This window comes from Zosterops lateralis (genome assembly GCF_965231275.1).
Source record: "Zosterops lateralis genome assembly, chromosome: 1".
Taxonomy (NCBI): domain Eukaryota; kingdom Metazoa; phylum Chordata; class Aves; order Passeriformes; family Zosteropidae; genus Zosterops; species Zosterops lateralis.
In genome coordinates, this window is record NC_139762.1 from 129,009,442 (window position 1) to 129,021,968 (window position 12,527).

The 12,527-nt window shown below is 55.6% G+C and overlaps 2 protein-coding genes across 5 annotated transcripts; both read right to left on the reverse strand.

The window, feature by feature from the left end:
- Nucleotides 1-4,382: 4,382 nt before the first annotated feature.
- On the reverse strand, nt 4,383-9,765 carry OSR2 (odd-skipped related transciption factor 2). 3 transcript variants are annotated; one of them, XM_083875374.1, is made up of 4 exons: nt 9,491-9,765; nt 6,263-6,989; nt 5,652-5,751; nt 4,383-4,875 (listed from the first exon to the last, which is right to left on the reverse strand). In XM_083875374.1, exons 2-4 carry the CDS (start codon nt 6,916-6,918, stop codon nt 4,801-4,803), a joined length of 831 nt encoding a protein of 276 aa, XP_083731500.1. In that variant the 5' UTR covers nt 6,919-6,989; nt 9,491-9,765; the 3' UTR covers nt 4,383-4,800. The 3 variants fall into 3 exon arrangements, with proteins under 3 accessions (XP_083731500.1, XP_083731498.1, XP_083731499.1); XM_083875372.1 differs by having other exon boundaries at nt 4,383-4,957; nt 9,491-9,763; XM_083875373.1 differs by having other exon boundaries at nt 4,383-4,957; nt 9,487-9,763.
- Nucleotides 9,766-10,350: 585 nt separating this feature from the next.
- Nucleotides 10,351-11,865, reverse strand: LOC310917295 (uncharacterized protein). Of its 2 annotated transcripts, none has more exons than XR_014591426.1 (2): nt 11,367-11,469; nt 10,351-11,255 (listed from the first exon to the last, which is right to left on the reverse strand). XR_014591426.1 is itself a non-coding variant. In XM_083875403.1 (2 exons), the coding sequence occupies exons 1-2, from the start codon at nt 11,850-11,852 to the stop codon at nt 10,956-10,958; spliced, it is 690 nt and encodes a 229-aa protein (XP_083731529.1). In that variant the 5' UTR covers nt 11,853-11,865; the 3' UTR covers nt 10,351-10,955. The 2 variants fall into 2 exon arrangements, 1 of the variants encoding a protein (XP_083731529.1); XM_083875403.1 differs by having other exon boundaries at nt 11,463-11,865.
- Nucleotides 11,866-12,527: the final 662 nt, after the last annotated feature.

Below are 12,527 nucleotides of genomic sequence, written 5' to 3' on the forward strand. Positions count from 1 at the left end.
AGATATTTTTGCATGTCAGAAACTTTGATAAACTAGGAGCTTCTATTAAAAAGTTTCATAAACATCTGCACCTGGATTTTTGAAAATAGATATTAAAATCAGTGTTTTATGGAGACATGATACCTTTACTTTGAATGTAAGTAAGTATTTTTAATAATTTCAATTTAAAAATCTTTTTGGCTGGTAGCTACCCTATTTTTATCATAACTGCACTGTTATAAGTTGGAAAAAGAACTAATACAAGTTTACGTAAGTAGGAAGGAAGAAATGTGCCATGAGGAGAGAAATACCAGCTGGAAACACAGTACAATTTTAAAATAAAGGAACATATGCCTAAACCCTTGTGTAATGCAGTTTGGTAAATCCAGTCACTCTTCTACGCTTTATGTATAGAAGATTACCTGTAGTTACAGTGCTAGGAGCAGGGACTGATTAGAGGCTCTGAGCCACCAGTGCAGCTTAGCTGACTTGATCTTGACATTCTGGGGCTAGGACACTGCACCTGAAATCACTGGCTCCTCTTAATTTTCATGAAGGCCACACAGTTCAGGGGCTGCAGCACTGCTTTGTGTCAGAGCCAGCATACCTCAAAGCATCCAGGTATATCTGTGGCACCTGTTCTTCTGAGTGCTTCGTGGACATTGCATCAATTAATGGGATCAGAAAGGAAGGACCAGCAGTGTGTGAGAAGTACCACACAGGGGACACGAGTCAGAGAAGAGAGAGGAGCTCATATGGGCTGAAGGACAGAATGAGGCAATAAGTGGAAGTTGGAGTGGTTCAAAAGAGGGAACCAAAATGTCTAAGTGTTGGAAGTTGCTCAGGAAAAGAGATTGAAATGTGGGATGAGACATGGGAAAGCAAAAGAGAAACAGGAGAGAAAAGTAGGGAGAGATGAAGGTGAGACTAGGCAGGAGGCAGGGTGTAGTACAGGATGTCTGAGGTGAGAAAAGCAACTCCTAAAGCAAACATCTGAAAGTAGAGCAGTGAGAAGAAAGAAAGAAGAGGAAAAAGGAGAGGGGAGAGGAGGCAGAGAGGAGTTCAATAAATAGTGTTTTCTCACATTTTACTCAAAGGGACCCTGGGTACCAGCCCCTAGACCCAGGCAGACATGGCCATGCCACATTCCTGGGTTGCTGCTGAGTGTTTGACCCTTAGATCTGGGCCATGCATGTTCCTAAGGTGGTACTGGTATTTGCTAGCAAATTTTCCCTGGCATCAGATATATCTGTGCTGGCCTGAAATAGCATGACAAGCCATTGCTAACTAATATTTACCACATTGAAAAGCTTTATGCACAATTAGCTGGGCTGAGCTGCTCTGCCGTCGGCTGTGGACAGCTTCTGTTTCAGCAACTGATGTACAAAGAGCTCAGTTTTCAGACGCAGCTTTAAATGGCTATAATTTGCCCCTAAAAATTGGAGATTATTGTGACGTTTCACTATCTGCTGTTCTTTTCTTCCTGGTGTGTAGCACAGCTAGTTCTTTTTCCTGCTACAGCATTGCAGCTAACACAGCGAAAGGTGCAGAGCCATGCTAGTCCGGGTGAAAAAAATGTAGTGCCAAAAAAGAAGTGGCAATGGGAGAGAGGAACACAAGGCAGCAGGAGCAGGTGGTTTGGGAAGCTCTGGGAAACTGCAGAAGCATGAAGCTGTGTGCTGTGTCCTGAACAGAGAACTTCCAGAGGGAAGGAGGATACTTCACAGAGGCACAAACAGCAGTCACAGGGATATTGCTGTATTTAGTGTTTGCATTGTGAAAGTCAGGATGGAACTTTATGGCTATAAAAGCCCTAGCCTTGCCCAAAAGGTAGCTTTACAGAGCTTGTTTCTGTTCCCAACCAGTCTAAAACCAACAAACCATATGTGTATTTTAACATGTTCTCTATAGCTGCCTCTGAAATTTTCCAGGGAGGGATGAGTTTTTAAAAAGTGAATGGGGCATGGCAGTGCTATAGGCAAGTGTATCGATAGTAAAGAGAAATACTAGATCCTTCTCTGACATTTGAAGATGATAGCTACTGGTTTAAACATAAAATAACAGTCCATGGACCAACTGTTAGAGATGCTTGTCATTGACTCACTTCAGTAATTTGGCTTTTTTTCTAGCTGCTGAACTCTAGAAATCCTCAGAAGATAAATTTACAGTCTGTGTCTGCTCAGGGGGAAGATTATTAAACAAGCAACCTCAAACTATTAAATAAAACCTTAGCTATATACAATCACTTTAATTTTGTCCTTTGATATTGTTCATCTGATTAAGTTCTTTCCAAACAAACTTCACACAGAACTTGGCCTATGAGGAGTGGACTAAGCCCATATGTATCCTGACAGGAGTGTTTACTCAAACAGAGTTATCCCAGCCTTGCTGTGTGTACTTGGGGACGTAAAACGGCCTGGGGACAGGAACTCAGAGAACAATAAGGAGAGAGAAACTTAGAGGAAATAACCTACTGAGAGAACAGGAATGCACTGGGAGTAAAGGAATCAGTCAGAGGGGAAGACATCAGATATTGGGAAGATGCCCGTGAAGAGGGAGCCAAAGATGCCCATGAAGGGAGGTTTGGAGTGGAGCAGTGTGGAGAGAGAAGCATTTTGAAGAGGGAGAACAAGGGCTGCCAACACAGGTGGGGTATGACAAAAGATATTTCTAGGGGTGCAGCACCCCAGCAAAGAAGGGGTGCGAGTTCACAGGCAGTGAAGAGGAAGAGACCAGATGGCACTGACATAAACTTTGACTAGGGAGGCTGCTCTTCAGAGTATTTCTGGCTGCAGAAACGTTCTTTCCTTCCCCATCCTCCTGGACAGGAGCAGATGGAGAGATAGGCCTTGACCACACAAGAAAATTTGAGTTTGGCACTGTCAGATCTGCTGTACCAGTGGAAATTCCCCTGGCTGCCTGGTGTGGGGCAGAGCAGGGCTGGTCACAGTCCCTGCCCCATGGCAGCCTTCTGTGGAGACAGTGCAGGCAGTGATGCAGAGCTTTCAGCAGCCCAGGCACTGCTGGCTTTGGCTTGCTACTCATTAACAGTGCTCAGGAGGTGTGATTCCCTGCTGGAGGACCAAGGATCAGGGATGAGGACAGCGTAGCCACATCAGCTCTGGCAGCACCTGCTGCTTTTGGGCATGCTGGTATGTGTGATCCTTCCCATGGATGGGCCAGGCTTGAGTTCTGGTACCCTTCTAGATGGAGCACAGGAGTGAAGCTCTCTGTGCTGAGCTGGGTGCAAGGGGATTGCTTTCTCCCTGCCATTCTAACCTGGTCCTTAATTTGGCAGAGGAGTAGGGCAGGATGGTTGCCCTCAGTCTGAGAAAGAGCAATTTTTGGAGCCCCAAACTACTCAAAACACTGTGGAGAGGGTGCCCGAAGTGACAAGAGCAGTGGGATGGTAATGAGGGGATGCACATCCAAGCAATATATCAGGGAAAATGCCTCAGTGTCGGCACCACACCTTTCCAGAAGAATCCACAGGCGCTGGTGAGGGGCTTGAAGGATGGCAAGGGAGGGCAGCCCATCGTTCAGTGCCACCATCCCGCCGGCTGCCGACCCGGTGCATGGGGTGGACACGATGCTGAGTGGCCGAAAGACACCCCGGCGGGGAGTGTGGGGGCCCCCACGGTGGGGTGAGGGTCTCCCGAGGGGGGGAACAATCCCTCTCCTCAGGATCTCTCCGTCCAGCCCCCTGGGCGTGCCTTGTGCTCGGCGGCGCAGAGGGAGGAGGGAGAGAGGCAGGGGGATCCCCGCTCCCGGCGCCGCAGGATGAGCCCGGGGAGGAGGGCGGCATTGGCGCCTCGCTATTTGCTTCAGAGCCGTCGGGAAAGAATCGTCTTCTGCAGTATAAAGTCCCTGTCTAGGCGGGTGAATTACTTGTGTCCAAAGTCTACGGGCAGGATTGCCTGCTGCAATCCCCGCCAGAGGGGTAACTTTTACAACATACGGCCTCAGTGCAAATAAGTTACTAATAAGCCGCTTCGGCGTAAGAACGGCTCTGTGCATTATTTCCTAAGATCTGTTTATTTGCAAATATTATTTTTCGTTTTTCTTCTTTTGAAAAAAAAAAATCGTTCGGGAAAATTAAAAAAATAGTACAGAAGTTAATATTTAGACACTCATACTGTTAATTAATAGAGCTATAAACTCTCAAATAAGGCACTTTCATTTTACTTAACAATAGATAACACAACAGCGACAGTGAAACAGACCAAACAAAAGCGATCACCAAAATTGTTGTGACAGTACAATTACCCGGCTAGGAAATTTATTCAATATGCTTTACCATTGCATTGACACAGCAGGGAAAAAAAAAAGCCCAAATGCTCAAAGAATAATACAAGAAGGCGGGAGGTATTTGGAAAAAAAAAAAAAAGAGGTTTTATTTTGAAATACATTTTTAATGAGATACTTTGCCTCCATGATTTGTTATCGATGTGCATCCGACACGATACAAAACAAACAAACGAAGAAAAAAAAAAAAACAAACCACCAAAAAAACCACGTTTCTGTACAGAGCTCTAAAATGAGCCGCGATTTATCTACAAGATGAGCTTTCACGCTTGGGTGTGGGTTGGAGAGGGGCCCGATCCTGCAGTCCGCACTCTCTAAACGAGTTTCGCAGACTTGTGGTAGGAAAACTGCTTGGCCCCGAGTCTGCGTGCGTGTCTCCGTGTGTGTGTGTGTGTGTGTGTGTGTGTGTGTGTGTGAGCTCCTACAATACACTCCTCGGGGAAAGTGGGCAAGGTGGAGCTGCGAGAGCGAGCGCGGGTCCCTGGCTGCTCTAGAAGTCCTGGCGCGGGGTGTGAGTTAGACTGTGCCGCCGTAGATCACAGTTTCGCCTGAACACTTTGCCGCACTGCTCGCAGTTGTAGGGCTTGATGTCTGTATGGGTAAGAAGGTGAGTTTTCAGGTTACTTCTTTGATTAAAGGTTCTTCCACATGTGGGGCATTTGTGTGGAGATTCCTGTTCAGATTTGAAGCAAGCAAAGGATTAATCCTTCACAGACCACCTGGTTTAACGTATTTACTGCACTTTTTTCTCACCGCAACGCACAACGGGGCATTTCGAGGGAGGACACGAACGAGGGGAGCCTCGTGCGGCCGGGCGGCCTCCCACCTCTCCCTATCCTGCCCCAAAAGCCTTATTTTATACTTCTCCAGTGGTGATGTTCCGCGCCCTTGGGGCACACGGACAAACAGCCTCCGCGCCGCCCTCCCGCTCCGGTTCTCCCGCTACCGCCCCGGCGGTCCCTCCGCACCGCATCCCGCATCCCTCATCCCGCATCCCGCATCCTTCATGCCGCCGCCAGGGCAGGGCTGCAGCCCGCAACCAAAATCGCCTCGAATGGAAGCGGCGGCGCGGACAAACCCGAAGGCGGGGATCGCTCCCCGCCGCCAAGCGCGTCCCCGCGGGCTTTGAGCCCGTCTCCCAAGGGCGCGGTTTTCCCGCGGCTCTCCCGCGGTGGCGGAGGTGACCACGGGCCCGTCTGGTGCCGGAGCCCCCTGGCTCCCCTCCGCCCCATATCCCTGTTCCCCCGGGAGCCACCGCCCCTGCCCCGCGGCGGGCCGAGCCGAGCTGAGCCGGGCCGGGCCGGGCCAAACCGGGCCAGGGCAGGAGGCACACACGGTATTGAAAGGCCGGGGAAGGGGGGGCTCACCTGCATGTGTAGGGTTTTGTGGACCGCCAGGGTCCTGGACTGGCAGAAGCCCTTCCCGCACTCCTGGCACTTGAAGGGTTTCTCTTTGGAATGGATGTACCTGGAAGGCAACGCGTGGGGTGAGCAGCGCGTGGGCCACACCGCCCCAGAGCCCCAAAGCTTCCCCAAACTCGACCCCCTCTAAGACACCCTCACCCTCCTCTTCCTTCCTTTCCCCGTTATTATTCTGTGTATGGTTCCACTTCAAAACATTTGCAATAACTGGTATCGAAGCGTGACTGCGCTCTCCGCCAGCCCGGGACAGCATCTGCCGGCCGGACCCGAGCTCGCCCTCCTCTCCCGAGGCGGGGAGGATTCTCAGCACCGTCCTGTTCCCCGCACCCCCCGGGTCATGACTCAAAAGCACAAAAGCGCCGGGATTTTCATCCCTGGCTGCGATCCCCCCTGGCTCTCCCTCAGGCAAAAAGCGCAGGTTTCGGCCGCCCCGGTCCCTCCGCGGCCACAGAATCTGAGCCGGGAGATTTTCCCTTGGCTCCTGGAGCCGCCGAGTCCCATCCCCCGGAGCGGCTCAGTCCACCCCGGGTGCCCCGGAGCTGGCGGGGGTCCCTCACCGGTGGTCCCGCAGGTGGTCCTGCCTCCGGAAAGCCTTGTGGCAGATGTCGCAGGTGTAGGGCCGCTCGTCCGTGTGGGTCCGCTCGTGGATGAGCAGGTTGTAGGACTTGGTGAAGTGCCTGCCGCAGAACTTGCAGATGAACTCCTTTTTCGTCTTGGAGGGCAGGCGGCCGCGGGAAGGCTTCCTGTCCGGGGACAGCTTGCTGATGCCCGCCAGGGGCGAGGCCAGTCCGGGGCTCAGCTTGGCCAGCTCCCCCGCCTTGGGGGGGTCCTCCTGCGTGGCGGCCACCGCCAGGTTGGCAAAGTCAAAGCGGGGCCTGTCCTTGTGCAGCGCCGGGAGGACGTGGGCGATGGCCCCTTGCTTGGGGTGGAAGAGGTGCGTGGCGAAGGGCAGCGCGGGGAAGGGGAAGCGGGAATCCACCAAGCCCTGCGCCGCCGCCATCTCCGTGATGGTGGAGCGGGTGATTTCGTGCACGTTGGGGTAGCCCAGCGTCCAGTGGTTCATGTGCATGGTTTGCACGGCGCTCAGCCCGTACAGACCCTGCAGCTGGTCCACGGCCGCGGGGAAGGTGTTCACGGCCTGGAGGAAGGAGTAGTTAGTGAGTTGCAGGGACGGGTGCAGCGGGATGGGGGCCGGCAGAGCTTTGCTTCCCATCTTCCCGGGGCGGGCGCGGGCCGGCGGAGCAGCTGCTGCCTCTGACGGGCTTCCGAGACGGGGAGACAATCCTGGGGGGAAACAGGGAGAAAGGAGGGGAGAGAGGCTTTTACTGAGAGCAGCAGCGCGGTTCTCTTCAGCCGGGGCGAGCAGGGAGGGCCGGGCACGGCTCCTGTGCCCAGCCCGGGATCCCGGACCCGCCGCCGGCATCGACCCGCGATCCCTTCGCCCGGAGAGGCCACAGCGTAGGAAATAAATAAATAAAAAATATCCTCCCCAAAAACACCCACCCCGAATTAAAATAAAAAAGGTGAAAAATCCAGCGCCGAGCCAACCGAAGGCGCCGCAAAATCCGAATTAAAGGAATGGTGCGGAAATACAGGCGGGAGGGAGAGGCGGCCGGGCACGGAGCCTCTGTGCTCTCGGTCCCCCTTTCACCTTCCCCCCAGCGCCCACCGCGGGGACCCCGGGCCGCCTCCCCCTGCCCCCGCCGTGGCTCCCACCCCGGCTCGGCCTCCTGCGGGCCAGGAGAGGAGGCCCCGACCCCGACCCCTCCTGCTGGGGCCTCCCCGGGACAGAGCAGGGTGTTCAGGGAGAGCCGAGTCAGGCCCGGGGGGGGCAGGAATAAACCCCGCGTTCGTCCCGGCTCCCTTGCTTATTTTTCTTCCTTCAACAACAACTCATTTATCAAGATAACCGAGGGAGAGAAAAGGAGCCCCTGGCCCGCACGCACAGCTCCTCCACAGCCCCCCCAGCAGCACCATCCATCCCCAAGGCGGACAGAGGAGCCCGGAGGCCTCCCCGGCCCTTCCCGGCCCCGCTCTCGGCTCCCTCCGGGCCACGGGGCCGGGAAGGGCGAGCACAGCCCCGGCGGGGACGAGCCCCCCAAAGTCCCTCGGGCCAGGAGCTCCTGAGCGCTGTGTGACTGTCAGAGGGTTTCCCTCAGCCCAAGGCAGTCCCCTCGGCGGGGGCAGGGGGACATGGGCGCGGGGGACAAGCCCCTGCCCTTTCCCTTTATTTTTTTGCTTTCGTTGAGGGTTGGCTCCCAGCAGCCCAGAGGCTGCGGCGACCCAGGAAAGCGGCCAGAGCCAACGCCGGGGTCTCTCCGGGCCTATAAACAAGAGGTAGGGCCGAGGGTGACCCGGCACCTCAAGGGATTCGTGCGGAGGGTCTGGTAACGCGCAGTGACCAAAATAAACAAGAGAACCTCCCCCGCGAAAATCCTAAACCAGCCCCTCCGAACAACAACAAAAATTAGTGAAACTCTGGGAGTGCGGAGCCCGCGCTCCGTGAGGGGTGTCCCTGCTCCCGGCTCCTGCCCTGCCGCGGGCACCGCGCGAATTCCTCCTGGAAATACGCTTTTCCATTTTTTTTTTTTTTCATTAAAATACCTTTCCTTCGCGTTTGTGGCACCGCACAACTAGCCGGCTGGGGAAAAAAGACGTGTCAAGGGGGTCAGGGGTGAAGTGCAGCTCTGCCTACTCCTGTTTTCGTTTGCCCCGAGTCTCTCGTGGTTCCCCGGAGCTTCCCCTGCTGCTGCCCAAGTTCTCCTCGTTTGGGATTGTATCGACACCGGGGACAGTTATCGATACTGTTATATGGGGCGACCTTCTCGGTGGGCTTGTTTGTTTTTTTTTTTTTTTTTTTTTTTTTTTTTGGTGTTTTTTTTTTTTTTTTTTTTGGCGGGGGGAGAGTGGTTATATATAGAGATTTATTTTTAAAGATGTCGCGGTGTGAGTTACTATTTATTCCCTGCGAGGAACCGAAACAGCAGCAATTAAATCACTTTTCGCTGCTGCTCCGGCGGCTCCTGCCTCAATCCCTGTTGTTTGAGGCCGGGTTTCGGAGGCACAGGCTGGGAGCTGTGACCGAGGTGGGGACAGTGTTTCCGTGGGGCAGAGCCCCCCGTGTCACAGCCGCCTTTGGTGGCTCTGCGGGACTGTCACCGCACCACGTTCGTTTTGGCGTCCAAGAAACAACTCTGAGAAAACTATTCCGAACACGAAATCTTCGTTTCAAGGCAGAAACTTTTAAAACTATCCTTCTGTCTGAATGGCGGCACATCTGCTACTATTTGTATTCGGAGGTAACTTTAGTAAAACGCATCAAAAACCACCAGAAAGCACCACCGTAGGCGATTTTAAGGCCATTTATGTTAAGGTGTGTTGGGGCGCGGAGGGGGGGCGGGGGGTGAAAGTCAACCAAAAACGGATATTATTTAAACCTTGGCACTTCCTTTTCCCCTTCCATTCACAGAGCTTAATTAAACTGAGCCCGGTGCCAGCACAGCCCTCTCTACCTGCCCGGGGGCCGGGTGGGCAGCGGGTCCCCTCCTCTCCCCGGCGCTCACCTCGAGCCCGGGCAGCCAAGCCAAGTGTTTCCCCCTCCAGCGGCTCAGCCCGCGGTCCCTGCACGCCCCGGCTTCTCCCCGCGGGGAGTTTGGCGTGCGGGACATGGAGAGCGCATCCCGGGGGGCTGCCCAGCCTGGGACACCCTCCCTCCGAGCGGCAGCGGAGCCGCGAACTGAAAGTAAACCCGGCCGGGCTGGGGCTCCTCTCCCGCTCTCACCTACCGCAGCCGGCGGCTCCTCCCGGGGCACAGCTGGGGCGGCGGCTTCACGGAGACATTAGATCCACAGCGGGGGCGCTCAGCGGGGCCCCGGCATGTTGCGGAGGGCTGGGCTGGGCGGCGGCGGGGAGCTGTGTCCCGGGGCCCCGGCATAGACCGCCGCCTCCCTCTTTCCCTCCCTCCCTGCCTGCCGCCTTCCACCCCGGCCGGGCTCGGCGCGAGTGTGAGCCGCCCCCTGCCCGGTCCATCACATTTCAGCGGTGACTGGCGTGGAGCGCTGTCCCCGCCCGCCCGCCGCCCTCCGCCGCCGCCGGCCCACCCCGCGGCGCGCTCAGCCCGGCCCGGGGCCGCTCAGCCCCCCGCTCCGCTCCGCCCCGACGGGACGGGCCGGCACCGCCCCCGCCCGCCGCGCCGGCCCCACTGTTTACTTGTGTTTGGGTAGCAACTGGGCTTTAGAGCGGCAGCGCGCCCCCCGCTCCCCCGCCGTCACCTGAGGTGACTTTTCCCTCCGAGGACAGCCCGACGCCCCCCGTCCCGCCGCCCGCCGCGGGATTTGCCCGCTCCTCGTCTCCCGCCTGCCCGTCCTGTCCCGGCTGGGGTGACACAGGCGGCCCGACTGGCTTAAGTATCTCAAATGACACACTCAAACTCAGAGCGTGGGGTTTTGGGGGTGTCGCCGAGAGCTGGTGCAGACAGTGCTCGTGTCCAAACGGGCTGGTGGCCTCACGTCGGGCCGCCCTATGGACCACTGCTGCCCCTTCCCTGCGGCCGAGCCTTCCACTGAGATTGGGGAAGAGAAGCCCTGCGGAGGCATCTCCATGGCGGTGACTAAGCACACAATCCCTACCTGGAACAGACACACAGTTTCGAAAGCAGTTTCGATTTATTACCAGGGAATTTACTGCTAAATGGGGCCTCCCTAACCCTCTTCAAATACCTCGATTAGAGAGCTCTATTCACGTTTATCGATAGCACAACGCGGTGGTTGCACATGTCGGCTTTGGGTTACACTTTTTATCTTTAATATCATCTTGTTACGTGCCTTATTTCAATCACACGTATATGGGGAATTTATCGTATAATCGGGACTGGAAATTGGAACAAGAATTGGAAAGATGTCGGGGGAAATGGCACTTAAAGGATAGTTTTGAAAATTTTTCAAAGGTAAGGTCTGTGCTGGTAATTCAAACCCGAGGTGGAGAAGAGGACATAAATTACGGCTGTGTGGGGATTTTTTTTTTTCTCCTTTTAGTGTACAGTTAGAAAAAAATTAATCAGAGTGGAATAAGGGTGGACAGAGGAAGTTTTGGCCGTGTCCCCTCCGCAGGGCAGCGCGGCCGAGGATGGCGCACGGGGGCTGTTTTTCGTTCCTTTTCATCAATCCCTGCTTCGTAAACGCTCTGTTTTAAACCCCAGACACCCTAAATAAATAGCATTTTTTTTCTCCCGGGCAGTGAGGATAGGGAAGCTCACAGTGCCGGGGGAAGGAGCGATTTCCTCGGTCGGTGGGTTCGGGCCGCCTCGGGGAGCCCGCACAGGGCAGGGCCGGGGGGCCCCGGCAGGACCCGCATCCCCTCGTTTTGCTTTCTCCAAAGAGGCCGCTTGCTCCAAGAACGAAGTGAAAAAGAGACTTGAGAGTCGCAATTTCTTCCCCGCGCTGCTGGCTTCTGGATACCAAGAACGAAACGCTCGGACTCGAGGATCAAAGGGAAATTGTTTCGGGAGAACCACCATTTCTCGCCCGTTACAGCAAACAGAAATAAGCCGCACTCGTGGAGAAGAAAAAAAAAAATTATTATGTTTAATAACCAGCACCAAAACAAAAATATAATAATAATAATAATAATAATAATAATAATAATAAATCCCCAAATAACAACGACCTCCTCAAATCACAAGCCGACCAGGCAACGAAAAAGCCTCAAAGCGGAGGGCACAGGGGAGGGAGACGGTGCGGTGCGACGGGCTGTCGGTACCTTTGGGCCACGCCGCGCTCTCCCGGTGACCCCGGCGCCTCCTCCCGGCCCGGCCCGGCAGGTGCGCGGGGAGAGCCGGAGCCCAGGCTCGCTTGGACCTCCAGGAGCTCCCGTCGAGCAGGGGTGACACCAGCCGGGGCACGGGCCGCCGGGTCCCGCAGGAGCCCAGCGCTCCCGTGTCACCTTCCCGCGAGCCCCGGGGACGAGCCCATCCCGGGCCGGGCGCGGGCACGGCGGGCGGGGCGGGGGGCGCGCTGTGCCCGGCCCGCGGTGCTGCAGCGCCGCCTGGGGGTCAGCGCCGCGCCCTGCGCGCTCCCGGGCCCGCCGTGGGTGTCCCGGCAGACCCGGCACATCGGGATGGGGGTCCCGGCAGACACAGACCCGGCACATCGGGATGGGCGCCCCGGCGGACACAGAGCGCGGCTCTCTCCGCTCACCTCGCTCCTTCTTCTCCCCATCCGCGCGTCCCGGCGGTGCAGACACCGCCGCCGTTATCTAAAACTCCTCCTTCTCCTCTCTCTTCTCACACCACTACCCCCCCCCCCCCCAAAAAAAAAAAAAAAAAAAAAAAAAAAAAAAAAAAAAAAAATTCATCCGGAGCGCTGGATTTCGTCCAGGGGAGCGAGGAGATAGGCAGTGATTGTTCTTGATGCGGGGAAGAGATTAAAGCTGCTCCTCCGCGGCCGTGAAGCTTGGGGCAAACCTTGACCATTCTCCCCTTTCTGAGCACAGAAATGCTCGGTACCCGGGCCGGCTCTGGCTCACGACAGGGGCCACGCCAAGGGAAGGGGACGGGAGCACAGTCCTGCCTTGGGAAGCGACCCCAGAGCCCTCGACGGCCGCTGGTTCAGGGAGCGGTCGCTGGGCAGCGAGGGCAACCCGAACCGAGCCCTGGGCTAACGCCGGCCCACAAGACACGGCCGGTGCCGCGAACGACCCGGCTACACACTGAGCATTTAATTTTTTTTTTTTTTTTTTTTTTTTTTTTTTTTTTTTTTTTTTTTAAGGAAAACAGTGACCGCCCGTCTATCTGGCATCTGATTCCGCTGGTGTTTCTTAGTGACT